At 49.4% G+C, this 17,425-nt stretch overlaps 2 protein-coding genes across 2 annotated transcripts; both read left to right on the forward strand.

Annotated features, from left to right (window-relative positions):
- Nucleotides 1-10,920: 10,920 nt before the first annotated feature.
- LOC119228067 (cytochrome P450 1B1-like) lies at nucleotides 10,921-14,639 on the forward strand. Its single transcript, XM_037487359.2, has one exon. The coding sequence runs from the start codon at nucleotides 12,038-12,040 to the stop codon at nucleotides 13,613-13,615; it is 1,578 nt and encodes a 525-aa protein (XP_037343256.2). The 5' UTR covers nucleotides 10,921-12,037; the 3' UTR covers nucleotides 13,616-14,639.
- Nucleotides 14,640-15,370: 731 nt separating this feature from the next.
- Nucleotides 15,371-17,425, forward strand: LOC119228058 (cytochrome P450 1B1-like). Its single transcript, XM_037487345.2, has one exon. It carries the CDS (start codon nucleotides 15,560-15,562, stop codon nucleotides 17,138-17,140), a length of 1,581 nt encoding a protein of 526 aa, XP_037343242.2. The 5' UTR covers nucleotides 15,371-15,559; the 3' UTR covers nucleotides 17,141-17,425.

The raw sequence follows: 17,425 nt of genomic DNA on the forward strand, positions 1-17,425 counted from the left end.
TTTGGCCCGGCGTCGAGGGGGGGGGGGGGGGCCCGAGTGCTTCGCGTGCCTGCAGATAATTACCACGGGCCCACAGAGAGCCGTATCCACTTTGCGGGGGGGGGGGAACCTCACGAGAAATGAGCTCATGGCTACCTATAGTGATAAGAGGCCCGGAGGCACGCCACTGTGCTGTGTTCTCCGAAATAATGTACATTTATACCATTCAGTGCCAGAGAGGTAAACGGAAGTCTTTTTGTTGGGAATGATGGAGTAATCACATGGTCTCCTGTATACCTGATAGGATGAAGCATTAACTATTGCGTTGTTTCATTGGATTAGGTGCATCGTCATAACGACCGTGGCAATGAAGTGTGGCTCGTTCCGTGGTCCGGCATGAGACCCTCAGCTACACGCGGGATGTGCTTTTTAACCAATTAAAACCGACCCAATACAAGCACAAGATCAGCGTCTCTCGTGTGCAGAACTCCCGGTGCGTTTCGGTTAGGGGAGTGACATGCAGAAATGTCCATGACTGATTAGTCTCCTAAACGGCCACAGCGTGCCAGCAAAAAAAAAAAACGGAGGTAATTACTGCCATACACGTCTGATTTGTGTTGATCCCAAAAAGGCCTTTCATGCGGAGCACAGCAGGCTTCTATGAGGTACCTGTGTGTGTGTGTGTGTGTGTGTGTCCATGGGAGGGAAGCCGCAGCAGAGCCTGAGCTCACTGTGGTAAAAGATGTTTATGTTTGTAGATTGCAAGATACACGACGGGACAGACGGGATTTATTTGAGCCGAAGGTCAACAACGCTGCTTTTTATTCACACATTTAGCAACAACAACAAAAATGTATAAATGTAGTTTCACTGCTTTCCTAAGAGAACGTGAATCTAGGAAGGTATGAAAGCAAAGCCTCTGGGAACATTTAGCAATCAAAGTCCTTTCAAAGTAAGATGAGCGACGGATGCTCGATTCTCGTGGAGTCCCCATAAAAGCGTCTGTTTCCAGAGTGAAAACGTGGCCCCCACAAATCCATCCTCATGCGCGTTTTAGATGACACGAAGCCCTGAAGGATCACGGTGAGCGCGCGTGTTTCGCTGTGCGAGGACGTGCAGACATTACATCCAGGGAATAAGCTTTGCACCGCGTTGCATGTTTCCCTTTTGATGGGAGATCATTAGTCTTTGGAACAGGAACGACATAACAGCGCTGTTCCTAATCACAGCCGACGTGTGAAGAGGGTTATGTTCATGATTTATGGTGTAGTTCAGGTGCAGAACAAAAAAAAGACATTTCTTTTATAAAATGGACTGAATGCTGCCCAGTAAAATCCAAATGTCAAATGTCCCGTGAAGCTGTGAGGTCTTGTTCCTGGAACCTCGCGTGTCTCGAGGAAATATGATTAGTCAAATATATGTCAGGATGCACCATTTGACTCAACCACAGCGTTTTATCAACCTTCAGCTTTATTTTATTGAAATTAAATTTAAAAGGGTCTGAGAATGCTAACAGGACTTTAGTTTTGAGTATTTTCTTTGGGCAGGCTACAGGGACCCCCCCCCCCCCCTCCGCCACCCCCCTGCCACCCTTCTCCTTTTTCATAAATCTCTGAAATGATTTATTTCCTGTAGTAACTTTGCTCGTGAAATTGATGTAGACCCTGGGCCTTTGCAGCGTCTGGTTTCCCTTCTGGCGGCAGTAAAATCAGCCTGAGGTCCAGGCGCAGGGCAGCGCTTGCGTGACTGAACCTGCCCCCCTCCCCCATTCCCTTCTTCTTGCCTGTCACGATGTGGCCCCAAGACTCAAAGCACTGGGGCTGATAGATTTGAGGGCCCATAGTTAAGTGTGTAGATTTACGACGGGGGGGGGGGGAGGGGGGGACAAGTGCAGCTTGTCAGAGGAACTGTGTTACTTTAACAAAGGAGCACGAAAGAGGCCCCAAGAGAAGGAGAAGGAGAGAAAGGGACCCCGAGGTGCTTCCAGGTTACCGAGCCGGGGACTCGGGTGGGGGAACTCCCCAAAAGGAGGAGGCTGCCGAGACGAGCTACGACGTCTCTCCCCGAAAATGTGCCGTTTAAATCATCGGGTAGCGTGAGGATGGAGGGGGGGGGGGGGGGGGGTCACGGAAGGGGTTGAGAGGGCGGGAGTCGACTGAGGGCGCGACCTTTTCCCAACATTCCGACTGATAACTTCGACCTTTTTGCCTCCTCCCCCTGCGAGCCGCCTGTCTCCCGTTCTCACGCCATGTGCGGCGCTGCAGGAGAGGTCACTTCTCTCACTTCTCTCTCTCTCTCTCTCTGTCACCTCGTGACCTCCGTGCCCCCCACCCCCCCACCCCCTCCTCTCCTCCCCCCCAGAGAGCCCTCGCACACTCCGAAACTGTCCGTCAGACTCAAACCCAGCAGGCTTATCACAACCGAGCCGTCGTGCAGCTCAAGCCGACAAGGATGCGCTTTTGTTACGCGTTGTTCATGCGAAAATGCAATAAATCGTGCGGCGATTATGTTCAACTCAATTAGAAGGGACGAATAATAATTGAAACGATACGAAGGCGACGTCGAATATGAAAAACACATGTAATCGATCCCCCGAGGTGGATTTTATTTACATACACAACGCACATATTCACGTCAGGACGTCATCTCCAGCGCTTGGGATTCATCACTTCTCGGGTGGCGCTTCGCGTCCAAGAAGGACCCAAACGGACCTCACGAGCACCAGTGCGATCCCTCACACTTTGGAGACATTTAAGCTCCTCGGTGGAGGAGCCAAAGGCGTCTGGATTCACTCACGCCGGTTTCCCTGCGCTCGACTTGGCTGTCGTTTCGGGGGGGGGGGGCCTTTAAAATTCGCACTTGGTGAAGTTGCGGCATTTGGGCCGTCCCACGTCGATGGAGGGTTTAACCGCAGGTACCGTTTTTACGGTGCACCATCAGCACCTGGTTCGACAGTGTGAGCTGCAGTGAAAAGGTTTTAAATGTCTCCGTTCTGATGCGGGACCAGAGATATTTTGTCGATATTTTGTCCCTTATTTTTACCCGAGTTAAAGGAGCAAAAAAAAAACGTTTCCAGGTATCTGGTGAAAATTTCCCTCTTCTCTTTTTTTTTTTACAATTTAACGTTGGTTTTTCCAATACAAATAACCTCCCCAAAATGTTAAGTAAAATTGGTACTACAGTGAGCACAGTGAAACATTTAGCAGTAAAAGAAAAGAGATACGACCTTACATGCATCAGGTGACCAGAAATACGACTTCTAAGTCATTTTAAAATGAACTATGAGACTAAAAATAGTCTCCTTTTTGTTGCCTGAGCATGATAAACTATGCCTGTTTTCTCCATCGCACTCCGTGGGGAGCCCTTAATCACCCCATTGTGCTTCTCTCTACACATGCACAAGTGTGAGAAAGTGTTCCTGTGGGCAAACAAATGAACAAAAATCACACGAGGAGACTAAAAAAAACTCTCGTGCCAATCCTCATCAAATGGTGTTTGCATTTGAGTTAATGCGAGGGACCACCAGAAAGGTTTGTTTCCATTCTCCTCTTCTCCATGGCTCATTTTTAATCCCCCTAGTTGGTCATTAATGGCTGGCTCAGAACATGAGAAAGTGACATTTGTGTATTGCCCCCAAAACGTGATCCAGTTCTTTCCACACACAAAAAAAAACCGGTATTTTATACAAACCGCACGTTTTGGGGCTGCTTTGAGCGTGTCTTTTAAAGAACGATAGACGGCTTTTTCAGAAAAAAACATGTTTAAAAAATCATTGTGAGAATTCCACAACTAGACTATAAATTATAAGAGCTCCGGAGGCGGCGCGGCGGGCCGCCATCGCGCTGCGCGGGCTGCTGGTCGCACGCCGGCGTCTGTGTTTACAGACGCAGCTGGACGGCCCCCGAGCGACTCCGTCCCAGCGGAGTGGTGCCGACTTGAAGTGGCGCGGCGAAGGGTTAATCCGGAGCACACTCGGTACGACATGCCGCCCGATTTATGTGGGCCTGGTCAGGAACAAAACCCACGGGATTACGTTGCAGCGCTGTTTCCAGGGATTCACCTCCACGTGGGATGCTTCCCTTGACGACACTTTTCTCACGACAAGACCTTCTCTTCGTCATTCATCACCGGACTGGGTAAAGACAGGAAACAAGCGCCCCCGGATCCACCTGAAACTACCTAAAGAAAATGATCCTTTCCTTTTACCTCGGGCAGAGGCCTTTACTTTGCATTTTTCGCCTTGCATGGAACCCTATTTTTCAGATGCGTGTCAGTCTTGCCCCATTGCCCCTGTCTGTGTTTGTAGACCCACTCGGAGCACAATGTGGGGGGGGGAGTTGGCAGGGGAGCGGATGTGCAGAATGTTAGCGTGAGCGTTGCTTCAGCGGGAACGAGTGAAATCTCCACACGCTTCCACGCTCCTCCCTGCTGGAGGCGACCACGGGGGGACGTGGTGAACTCCGAGTGACCCGCCTGTGCGTGTCATTCCTCCCGAAGCGGTTACACTGGGTCGTATTTACCCTTTGACCACGGATGTCCCGCACTCGTACGTACACCCCCCCCCCCCCCCCCCCCTCGCTCATATTGTCTTCACCTTTGGGGGGGGGGGCGCCTCGCAGGGAGGTGCCAGGAGTGACAGAGGGAGGGACATGGTCACGCAAAGACAACACACCCAGCGAGAGCCAGCCAGCCTTCTCACGCAGGGGCTCAGACGTGTGTCTTGTCATGCAACAGCCACCCCGTCAACCCAGATCAGAGCTGACGGAGGTAATAAAGCGAGGGAGCAAAAAAGTGGGGAGAAGAGCAACCCCCCCTCGCACTCTAAAAGAGAGAAGCACAACTTATAGTTCACCTTTTAAAGACTGTAACAAAGCAACTATGGTGAGCTCATTGTACCATCACACACACACTCACACACACACACCATGTCCTCCTTTGACGTGATGGGGATTCTGAGGTGAACCATGTTAATTTTTCACTTTATTCTAACTCGTTATTAAACAATCTCACTGTAATACTGATGCCTCTAGATGACCCAAACACATCTCAATTAAGCATCAGCGACAACATTGGCTTTTTTCCTACGTAGGCAGATTACAAATGTCACTCAAATTAGCGCGTGCGCATGTCACGCATTTGCAAATGCGACCTTCCGACGGTACAGGATTCCTCGACTGTAAGTCTGCCCTCACACAAACAATGTCTCAAACACAAACACACTCCTGCAAGAGCTTTACACAAGACGCCTCTCTGCTAACCATCACACGGCTATCTAAATTAATCAAACTTGCACCGCTGAGATACTGATGGCGCGAGCCACAAACCTCCCACAGCAGGAGGCAAGGCTGCGATTCAGAGACCAGAGACCACACGTCTTTTCGGGTGATGAAGATACCACCAGAGCAGTTTCATCAATAATAGCTGCAAAGCCATTCATAGCGAGATGATATGGGTGTCTTTAGTTCAGAAACAAACCCAAACACTAGACAGGGGGCGTGGGGGGGGGGGGGGCAGTCTGTTGGTCTGAGGAGGAATATGTGGAGGAGATGTGAGGTAGGGTGCCTCTGGGCTTCTTGAGAGAACATATGGAATACATTGTGCTTGAGGGACAACGCGACTGTTGTCTCTTAAGATATATAGGGACTAGACCCCCCCCCCCTCGCCCCCCCTTTCACCTTCAGTTGAGGGTGCAACAAGGAAAAGGGGGCAGAAAAGCATGTAGGGAGTAAAAAGGTTAAACTTCTACCAGGGGGAGTAGGATGATCTTGGTAGCACCTCTAAACTCTATGTTGAGTGCGTAACTGTGTTACAAGACAATTGCATGTCCCCTTTATTTGGCCATATCTGGGTAATGGGCTTCCTTCTTCCACCCTCCGAGGTTCCTATGATGATCTCCATATTGGATTTGGAGGGAAGGGCATATCGTCCCATGTGAAAGCCTGGGCCTACAAGGGTCTTCTTGCACCAGGCTACGACAGAAGGCCATTCGCTCCATTTACGCCTGCAGGGCTTGTTTAAGACGGCGTGAAAAAAAAAGAAGAAGCAAAATAACATTCCGTGCTGATGGACGCTCCCGCTAACAATTTACCACCAACGCCTCAATTAAAGAGGTGGGAAACTAATGGAAAAATATGGAGGTTATCTGGAAGAGTTTCAGGAGCGCCGTATCGCAGCGCGTGATCGACGGTTGATGCTCTTTGCCATTTCAGTTTAAAACTCCCCCTTCAAACAATGGCTATTAGTCTGCTAACAGCTATGTGTTTACATTCCCCCATAAAAGCGCGTAGCACCGAAAAGAACACGCCTTATATAGACATAATCCACCGAGTGCAGCATTTGAACTCGTCTTCTGCCTAAACAGTGGTACATTGGTGAGACAATGCCACTGCAAAGGGATTTTCTTTCCTGCGGGGCACGAGGACCTGCCAGAGGGGACCGAAAAAGCCAGGAGAGGAGGAGCGTTTGTTTGTGTGACGTGAAGCTTATAGGACACACAAAAAAAAAAAATACTCTCTCTGGATCCGTGGACAGAAGAATAAACACTTTTTGGGGCGGCTCGTTTTGCCCTGCAGGCGGCGGGCGAAGGGGCGGGTTGACAACCGTTGGAGGTTTTGGAAACAGTTTCCTCTCTTGGAATCGATGGCGTTCAAAACACGGGGGGAGCGAAGATGAACAGAAGCGGTTGAGTCACAAAAAAAAATATATATAGCATTCGACACAACCCGAAATGTCAATCAAGCAAAAGGAGCTTGGCTTGAGTCGCTGATGCTGCATGCGTCTCAGCTGCATTTTCTAAACCTCCTGTCCGAATGCAGGAAAATAGTGCAAAAACCAAGCAGTTGGCAGTAGTCATGATTTAAAGAAATACAAGTGCATTCCCTGTTCATGGGAAAGATTGTTCACAGTAAATTGCGGAGCCCCCCCTCCCCCCCCCCCCCCCATGCTGCTGTGTGCAGTTGGAGAAAGTAGAAGAAAGCTCACGATATTATTTTATACATTTCTGCAAAGATACATCTGCAGCAGCGCGGCCACGGCGAGGCCCTTTTGAGGTCTTCCGGCCCCCGCTGCCTTTCTGCAGGAATGGAGCAGTGAAGGTGGTGGGGAGGGGGAGGTGAGGGGGGGAGGGGAGGGGGGGGCGTAACCCGACCGCTCGCTGACCCCGGCTTCATTTTCAGGATGCCCGAAATGCGCCGCGCCACTCAAGTGGAACACGCGGAGGTGCAAAAGAGAGGAGATCACGGAACATCATCCGCCCAATTACCCAACGAGAAGAGCGACCCGCTGGGAGCGTTCATGCTGCACGTAATGCTGAGTGTGCTCCTGGCTGCTCCTCCATCGGAGCGGCTCGGCCTCCCCACATGCAGGGATCCGAGAGGGACGGACACGGTACAGCTCATGAATATGCGAGACGGTGGGTAGGAGAAAACAGGAACATCCTGGGTCAAAATAGACTCAATTGTCCTCTCTGGAGGCCATCAAGGGACAAAACGCTTTCAGGGTGAAGCGTTTCCAAGTTAAATGTCAAAGGAAAGTTCTGGATGGTCCTTCGAGGAAAACGGACCAACATTTTGCATGAGAAAAAAAATCTCACCGTCTTCTTGTTGAAATGAGAAAACCCGAGTTGGTGGTTCTTCTCACTCAACGGGACTCAGGAGTGCAATGACTTCACAGCGATGACGCAACCCCTACCCTGAATAACCTCCACAGTGTGTGTGGGGAAGGCCGCGCATGCATTATCACAGCCTCTTTTTTTCCCCCTCTCAAGTAAGAAATTGGGAGCATGACGCCATGCTATTGGTCTTCAGACAGAGCGCACGTCAATTAGAGAATAAACCTTTTGGACCTGGAGGTGCAATGAAATGCGTTACAAACTGTGCACCGATTCTTTGAGTCGGGGGTCATCTGGAAGCCATTTCTACTTGTGCTCTCTCTCCCTCGTCTCATTTTAATCTCTCAGTGCACACACACACACACACACACACACCCCCTCCCTCCCTCCCCCCCTCCCTTGGGAAACCCAGAGTTCAGCGACCAAGCTGCACGCCACGCCACCCCGGCATGGCACGCAAGCTCATCCCCGCTCGGCTCCCCTAGCACGCAAAAAAAAAAAAAAAAAAACCCTCTCCCGGGATCACAGGCAAATATCCCCCCCCCGTACGGTACATAATGCATGTCCCGCATTAAGGGAAGATCCATCACGCAGCCTGCAGAGGAAGAGGTGAAAAGAGAACAAGTAGACAGCAGAAAAGTCTGTTTCTGCAGATTCACTGCAACTTAACCTTTGTTGAAAAGGCTGTGATGTCACGTCACCATTGGTCTGCGGTCCTTGTTGTCGTTTTATTTAACTCACTGGTCAAAGAAGTGCGTGCTTCTATTTGGGGATCTTGAGAGAAATGACTCCAGGAAAGAACATTTCATACAGAATTCTGCTGGAAGGAGTGTGAAAATGTGTACGGGTGGTCGCCGAATTATTTAAAAAAAAAAAAAAAAAAACTTTAAATATGTCGCTGCTTTATTCAGCTAAACCACATGAAAGTGCAAGATGTGTCAGAAAATATTGTGCCATGGTTAAAATTCATACTTTATGGAAAGGGTTGAGCCTCCCACGTCTTCATGGTTTGACCAAGGAATTTATATGATCCTTGGAAACGATTCTCCAAAAGTGGTGCTTTCCTCTCTTTATGTGGGCTGTTTGATGGCCTGCAGGGCGACATCTCTGGGCACAGCAGGTCTGACACAGCGGACGTATTGGACACCCCCCCCCCCCTTTTTTACCCGAGATCTAAATGAACGCAGGACATTGGACACACGCTGCGACGCCGTAGTTCTGGCTTCAGGTCGTCTGGGCCTCTTCTCGTCTGGTGCAAAAAGTCTCAATAACTGAATCTTCTTTTGTGTGCCCGCAGGGTTTGTAGCGTGTGGGGAAATTCAAATGTAACAAAATTGATTTAAAATAGTAATAGTGTCGTTTTTTCACTTGAACTTTCCGTGGATCGATTTTCCATTCAAGTCTAATTTGAAACGTTTTCTGTTTGCAAATCGACAACATGCGAGACAGCAACAGCGTTGGGAGACACAATCCACGTGAAGGAGGGTTTTAACGGTTAAAATACTGCTTATTTACAACACTTTGCCCCCCCCCCCCCCCACCCCCCACCCTCCTGCCTCTGGATTACTTTTCTCAGGCTTTTTGCACAAAAACAACAATCAAGTCCGTGACTCTGTGTCCAAGTGTCTCTTTTCCTCGCACTGCGTAGTCTGGCAAGCGAAGGCCTCCTCGTTGCACACATCGCGATCTCCAGCCAGCGTGTCCGGTGGTTACTGAGACGGCTCCAGAGGATGGTTCTTGTGCGCCTGTTTATTGTTTTTTTTGGCTGCAGCTTTCTTAGCCCTGGTTCACCTTTTGTTCACTACAAGGAGAAAAAAAAAAAAAAAAACTGAAAACCCTACGTTCGCTCTGTTATCCCCATTCCCATGTCCCACCAGCTCCCCAACTGCCTTTTGGACCCCTGGCTTTCCTTTGCCTTACCCCCCCCCCCCCCCCCCCCCCCCCCCCTTCCTTCCTCCCCGTTGGTGCTGTGCGTGACAGTAGCTCACTGAGAAGTGGAAATGAGACTAGTAAACAATGATTAGCTCCAGAGCCGGGGGAAAGCCTGCTCTAACCATTGGGCCCCGTCTCCAAACAGCGAGCACTCACCCGCCGGCACATGACATGCAGGGGCCTATGGACCCGCCCACCCACAAAAAACTCCCCCCCCCCCCCCTCAGCGAGAGTCAACGCAGGGTCAGGGCCAACCTTTCACAGCCAGGTTACGAGGGGTAATCGCAGGCAAACACGGCAGCCACACGCAAAACGCACACGCGACACCCTCCACCCCCTCCTGCTTCCAAGCCGGGGCCCCCGAGCCTCCCACGCACGTATACATATACAACCGCTAACCCCCCCACCCCTCCCTCACCCCACCTCCCCTCCTCAGCCACAAACCTGGCTCTAATTAGCGAGATGGGCTGCGAGTGGCCACATGTGTGTGAGGAGCAGACTGCGGCGAGGAGGAGTGGTAGTGGGGGGGGGTTGGTGGGGTTGGTGTGGGGGGGGGGGGGGGGGGGGGGAGAAAGAGTCGTCCCCCGGTGCAGGCGGTGTATTTGAAGACGTCGCTGTGTCTCCGGTGCTTCATGCAGAGGCCGTTTCAAGGACCTTTGTTGTGAAATAATGAGAGAACACGCAATGTAGAAACGCTTAAACTACTGTTATTGTGGCATTTTTGTTTGTTTTAACAATTTCTGCACGCTGTGCCTATAGAATCTGTTATTTTTCCTTTAAAAAAAAATCTGTTTTACATAAGGTTCGCTTGTGAGTGGGGCTGAATTGTTCAAATAAATAAAATAACTTAATGCACAAACGCATTGTCTGGTATGTTAAACCATGAGAAACGATGACTTTGAAGACAGCACAGAGTTAATATTGAGATATTTGTGCTGCAGATTTAATGAGACCTCCTCCTTCCTGCTTTGTCTTTATAATTTGTTTTCATAATGGGTTCATAATGGACCCATAATTCAGCGTGATTAATTGTTGTAAACAAATTTGGCATCATTCTCCAGCTTTCCACTTCCTCCTCCTCCTCCTCCTCCTCCTCCTCACATCCCTTCGGAAATGATTTAGTACCTTCAATTAAGGCCATCACCTCCCTGCAAACATGAAACTCCACATAGTCTTTACCGTAATGCGATGGTGCAACTGGAGCTTCAGTATCTCCTCTTCATTTTTGTCTATGAAATTACTTTTTTTTTAACCCCCCCCCCCCCCCATTTACAGGGAACACACTCAAAAGGAGTCACACTGTGAAAGCGGGAATCTGTAGCTGTGGTATGATAACTAACACAGAACTGAATGTCATGTTCTGAAGATGAAAACACTTTAATTAATTGAGCATTAATATGTTTCGGCTGGTCCATGAGTTTCACATTATTACATTTCAGGGAAAAAGAGAAAATCGGACCAAACTATCAAATAAATGGAATATTTGATGATTGAGATTATATTGAAGTTGACGTTCTGAAATTCTTTTTTTAAATTTCCAATATGTATTGTTTTTAGTGTAAGAAATAGCTTGTTTCAATCTTCTCTGTTGATTTCAAATATTGGAACTGAAAGGCGGGATTCTCTTTTTATTGCTTCAGATCTTGTGGGATCAGTCGACTTGCAGGGTTTTTGGATCCAGAATCAGAGGTAAATACAAAGTACAGCATTGGCTCAATAAACACACATTTAAAGGCATTACGGCGCATGTTACATCTGGCTGAATTCCCAGAGAAGGCTTTAGAAATGTGTTTTAAGCTCATCAAAAAGCAGCCCTATTGAATCAAGTAAATATGTAATGTCACGTAACTTATAATATAATTACGCTTTCACAGATTTTGAAAAACCCAAATTCCGTCCGCAGTCGGACAGACCGAATGAAAACCAGATTGTTTTTTTTTTTCTTCCGGCAGCTAAAGAATAAATCAGGCTCCAAAGACACATTTTTAGATGCAAACTCTTCCAGTCCTCCAATTATTAAAAACAAATCTCCACGCGTTTCCCTCTGGATCGGTCGCGAAGTTTGCTGACTCCTTTTTTTTTTCCTCCGCGGCGGTCAGCGGTCGTTCACGCGGCGCGCGTTCACGGTGCGCCCTGCACGCGCTCTCAGGAGCGCGCCTCCAACAGCGAGCGACCATCCAGCGATGAGACGGTGGGGTCTGCAGGGCTTCCACAATGGGAGGAGTATGGAAGTTACCCTGAGCCCTGCCCACCAAACAGAAAAGATATAAGACGCTGCAGTGAAGCAAAAGGCAGGCACTTAAGCCTTAAATCTTCATGAAAAGACTGACTTTAGACAAAAAGATATTGACCTTTACTCAATTTCCTTCATCAGTTATTTTAGGTGCTCATCTCTTTGACCTCCCTGGCTTTTGATTTAAATATCTTCCATATTTTTTTCTGATCTGAAATGGATATTTTGATTAATTTCTTCCAAAACTACGACTGAACAAACTTTCCCCATTTTTTCTTCTCACTATGGCGCTGGACACGGAGTTCGGTGTGAAGGGCAGCAGCATCATCAGGGAGTGGAGCGGACAGGTCCAGCCCGCTCTGGTGGCCTCCTTGGTCTTCCTCTTCTGCCTGGAAGCCTGCCTGTGGGTCAGAAACCTCAGGCTCAAGAGGAGGCTGCCGGGACCCTTCGCCTGGCCAGTGGTGGGCAACGCCATGCAGCTGGGCCAGATGCCTCACATCGCCTTCGCCAAGCTCGCCAAGAAGTACGGCAACGTGTACCAGATACGGCTGGGCTGCAGCGACGTGGTGGTCCTGAACGGAGACCGGGCGATACGGGAGGCTCTCCTCCATAACGGCACAGAGTTTGCGGGCAGACCGAACTTTGTCTCCTTCCAGATGATCTCTGGAGGCAGAAGTATGTCATTTAGTAATTACAGCAAACAGTGGAAAGCGCACAGGAAATTAGCCCAGTCCAGCCTCAGAGCCTTTACCTCTGGAAACAGTCAGACCAAAAAAGCCTTTGAGCAACAAATCACGGCCGAGGCCATGGAGCTGGTGCAGGTATTTCTGCGCCACAGCACCGATGGACGGTATTTTAACCCTGCTCATGAATTTACGGCGGCTGCCGCCAATATCATGTGCGCCCTCTGCTTCGGGAGGAGATACGCGCACGAAGACCAGGAGTTCAGGAACATGTTGAAAAAGCTGGACAAGTTCGGGGAGACGATCGGGGCGGGCAGCCTGGTCGACGTCATGCCCTGGCTCCAGTGCTTCCCCAACCCGGTCCGCAGTGTCTACAAAAACTTCAAAAACCTCAACGAGGAGTTCTTTGCCTTCGTGACGGACAAAGTGGCCCAGCACAGGGAGTCCTTCGACCCCGAGGTGACCCGGGACATGAGCGACGCCTTCATCGACGCGATCGAGCACAGGCAGGACAGCGGACTGGACAGCGAGTTCGTGGAAGCGACGGTCACGGATCTGATCGGCGCGGGCCAAGACACGATATCGACCACCCTGCAGTGGATCCTGCTGCTCTTGGCCAAGTACCCGGACATCCAAGCCAAGCTGCACGAGCTCATAGACAAAGTGGTGGGCCAAGACAGACTGCCGTCAACCCAGGACAGAAGCCGCCTGTCCCACCTGGACGCCTTCATCTACGAGACCATGCGCTTCACCAGCTTCGTCCCCGTCACCATCCCCCACTCCACCACCGCCGACGTCACCGTCGAGGGTCTGCGCATCCCCAAAGACACGGTGGTCTTCATCAACCAGTGGTCCGTCAACCACGACCCCCTGAAGTGGAAGGACCCTCACGCCTTTGACCCGGGGCGATTCCTCGACGAAAGCGGGGCCCTCAACAGGGACGCCACCAGCGGCGTGATGATCTTTTCGACGGGCAAAAGGCGCTGCATCGGCAACCAGATCGCCATGGTCGAGGTGTTCTTGTTCACCGCCGTCCTGCTGCACCAGTGCAGCTTTGAGGGCGACCCCTCGGAGCCGCTCACTCTCAACTGCTCGTACGGGCTCACGCTGAAGCCCCTCCGGATCTCTGTCCGCGCCAAGCTCAGGGGAAAGCTGCTCGGCTTGGTGTCCCCGGCGTGAGCGCCCCATCAAACATTAAAGTCCCGTTAATGACGTTCAACAGTGAGTATCGCGATGCCTGCACTAAATCCTACTGTCGTATGGTTTTCATATTTAATGATGCTGTTTAATGGCAATGCTTAAATGGTCTGTATTTGAATTGTTGTTGGTGAAGGGCTGAGGAAATGTTGTCAAAGATGTAATATTAGTTACAAATTTGTGGAATAAGTTCTTAGGTATTCAATTTCTGCTTCCCAAATGATTCCGTACTTGATCAGATCTTGTACATAATTCTGAGTTGTGTGCTTCCATTAAATCCACTACGGCTCATGTACTTGTATGATGTGTTTGCAGAAGAAAGCTACATTCCTTAAGTGTTCATTTCAAACTAATATAACTGTATATGAAATCATTGTGAATGTTATGAAGTCACTTGATGACTTCTTGCTCTACTATGGAATATGTAAGAATATATTTAACCCGTGCCACCTAAAGCAGTAACAAATATATTTTTATATCTTCATATTTCAGGGGTTGAATATCAATGTAATGGAGTTTAATGTGTTTCACTATCTACTGTACTCAAATCATACGAACACATTAAACAGAGAAAGCGGATAAAGGCGGAGGGAATGTGTTTTGTGAAGGAGGAATTCTTTCATCGATGCCCGTCGCCGTCTTCACGATGAAGAAGAGACATTTCCGTGAAACCACGAGCGCTTCGCCGAGTTTATGCAACCGGGGATCGGATTCACTGTATCAGCACCGCAGCTACCCCGATCCAAACACAGAAGCCTCACCAGCACAACAAAACCACATGTGCAGCAAATTCCGTTCACTTATGAGGCGCTCTCAAAAGAATAAAAAAAAGAGTTTGTTTATAACGTTTTTTTTTTTTTCTCTTCAAAGCTACACAGATGTCTCTGCATTCAGGAAGAGACTTGTTTGTTTGCCTTGAATGTTCAAGCATTTTATGTTATCAATATGTTGTTTTATATGATGGAAAGGTGGAACAATAAGCTATACAATAAATTTAGAAAATTAATTGTCAATGTGTCTGTTTAATTGTCACAAAATCTCACAATATTGCTTCAAACTGGCTCAGGAAGGCGTTTAAAACTAGAATCACATGTACAGCTAAACTCAATCCTGAATGTACCCTAACAGCTACATTATCGCAGTGACTTTTATTGAGGGAGTACAATACATTGCAGTGTTTGTAAATGTTCAGGATTTGAATTTTTAGCCCTCAGCTTTCCTGGTCATATCCCAGAGTTTTTTTTTTTTTTAATGTGTGGTTATAATTAACAGCTTGGCTGAAAGTAACAGAAAGCAAATCACGATTAAAATGGCCACGGAAAGTCCAGAGGAAAGTGTAAACAGCAAAGTCGTACAAGCCTGGCGGGAAAAACAATCAACTCCGGCTTAATGTCCAATACTTAAACTTTGCACTTCCAGTTCCCTCCATCAATCAATTCCAGTGCTAAAGTGCTTTTTCAACATTAAAAATCTCATATATTCCATTTCGTGACAAATACCTTCCAGGCCACACACGAGTAAAGTGTCACAGTAGTCTCCATTTATTTCTTTGACAACAACCCGAACGGATTAAGCCCATCAATCAGCTGCTCTACTTGCTCCTGTGATTCAACACGGGAAGGAGGAGGTCCGAGTGGGAATAGGACAACGGTCTGCAGTCTGTGGGAGGGGAGAGATAGCAGAAAACCTGAGTCGCTGACCCCTCCCACCGTGGAGATATATATAAGAAAGTGTTAAAGCTCGGTCCTGATCAAGCCCTTCTCACTGGCCTATGTGGCAGATGGGTGAGAAGGCGAGCGAGTCATTTCATCTTGCCTTGTTTCGACCGTCCCGTCTGAAATCTAAGTAGAGACAATTCTAACAATTTGTGTTTTCACATTTATTTCACGCGAACAAAGAGTGGACGACGGACTGCAGGATAAGAGAATGGCTCAAATCGACGCGGAGTTTGGTGTGAAGGGCAGCAGCAGCAGCATCATCAGGGAGTGGAGCGGACAGGTCCAGCTCGCTCTGGTGGCCTCCTTGGTCTTCCTCTTCTGCCTGGAAGCCTGCCTGTGGGTCAAAAACCTCAGGCTCAAGAGGAGGCTGCCGGGACCCTTCGCCTGGCCAGTGGTGGGCAACGCCATGCAGCTGGGCCAGATGCCTCACATCGCCTTCGCCGAGCTCGCCAAGAAGTACGGCAACGTGTACCAGATACGGCTGGGCTGCAGCGACGTGGTGGTCCTGAACGGAGACAGGGCGATACGGGAGGCTCTCGTCCAGCACGCCGCAGAGTTCGCGGGCAGACCGAACTTCGTCTCCTTCCAGGCCGTCTCGGGGGGGAACAGCATGACTTTCAACAGCTACAGCAAACAGTGGAAGACGCACAGGAAAATTGCCCAATCAACAATCAGAGCGTTCTCGTCTGCCAACAGCCAGACCAAAAAAGCCTTTGAGCAGCAAATAGCTGCTGAAGCCACAGAGCTGGTTGAGACTCTCCTTAAACTCGGTGCTCACGGCCGGTATTTTGACCCGGCCCACGAGCTGACAATTGCCGCGGCCAATGTGATTTGTGCCCTGTGCTTTGGAAAGCGCTATGGACACGAGGATGTGGAGTTCAGAGCCCTGCTAGAGAAGGTTGATAAGTTTGGAGAAACAGTCGGGGCCGGCAGCCTGGTGGATGTGATGCCCTGGCTTCAGACTTTCCCCAATCCAGTCCGCAGCATGTTCAAGAACTTCAAGGACCTGAACGAAGAGTTCTTCGGCTTCGTCCAGAGCAAGGTGGAAGAGCACAGAGAGACGTTCGACCCGGAGGTCGTGAGGGACATGAGCGATGCCATCATCGGCGTGATCGACAAGGCCGGCGGCGACGACGGGCTCACCAGAGGCCACGCGGAGGGGACGGTGTCCGATCTGATCGGCGCGGGTCTGGATACCATCTCTACTGCGCTCCACTGGGTCATTCTCCTGCTGGCCAAACACCCCGAGATACAAACCAAACTCCAGGAGCTCCTCGACAAGGAGGTGGGGCGAAACCGCCTGCCGTCCGCGGAGGACAGAAGCCGCCTGTCCTACCTGGACGCCTTCATCTACGAGACCATGCGCTTCACCAGCTTCGTCCCCGTCACCATCCCCCACTCCACCACCGCCGACGTCACCGTCGAGGGTCTGCGCATCCCCAAAGACACGGTGGTCTTCATCAACCAGTGGTCCGTCAACCACGACCCCCTGAAGTGGAAGGACCCACACGTCTTTGAGCCCGCGCGCTTCCTGGACCAAGAGGGCTCCCTGGACAAGGATCTGTCCAACAATGTCATGATTTTCTCGGCCGGGAAGCGAAAATGCATCGGGACCCAGATTGCCAAGGTCGAGATATTTTTGTTTGTTGCGATCCTACTCCACCAGTGCAGATTTGAGAAATGTGCCGATGAGGAGCTGTCTTTAAACTGCTCCTATGGGTTAACGCTGAAGCCTTTACACTTCAGGATTACGGCCAAACTCAGGGGACACTTACTGAAAGGCGAGTAGAACTGTTAGAAAACTGAAAAAAAAATGATACATTAAAGCGATACATTTTATAAAATGTGCCTCGTAAATAAGTATACATGCCTTGTATCACAAAGGACGTAAATTCACGTAAAAAAAATAAGCTTTACTACTTCCTACACACAGACAATACATTTCACTTAAAAAAAAAAAAAAGTAAGACAGTAAACATATAAAAAGTCAGCACCTTGTAAATAGTATTGGGGATGTGACTCATAGCTGGACCTGACAGCGATTTACTAAAATCCCCAAGATATCTGCAATGAC

Source organism: Pungitius pungitius, chromosome 14, assembly GCF_949316345.1.
Source record: "Pungitius pungitius chromosome 14, fPunPun2.1, whole genome shotgun sequence".
Taxonomy (NCBI): domain Eukaryota; kingdom Metazoa; phylum Chordata; class Actinopteri; order Perciformes; family Gasterosteidae; genus Pungitius; species Pungitius pungitius.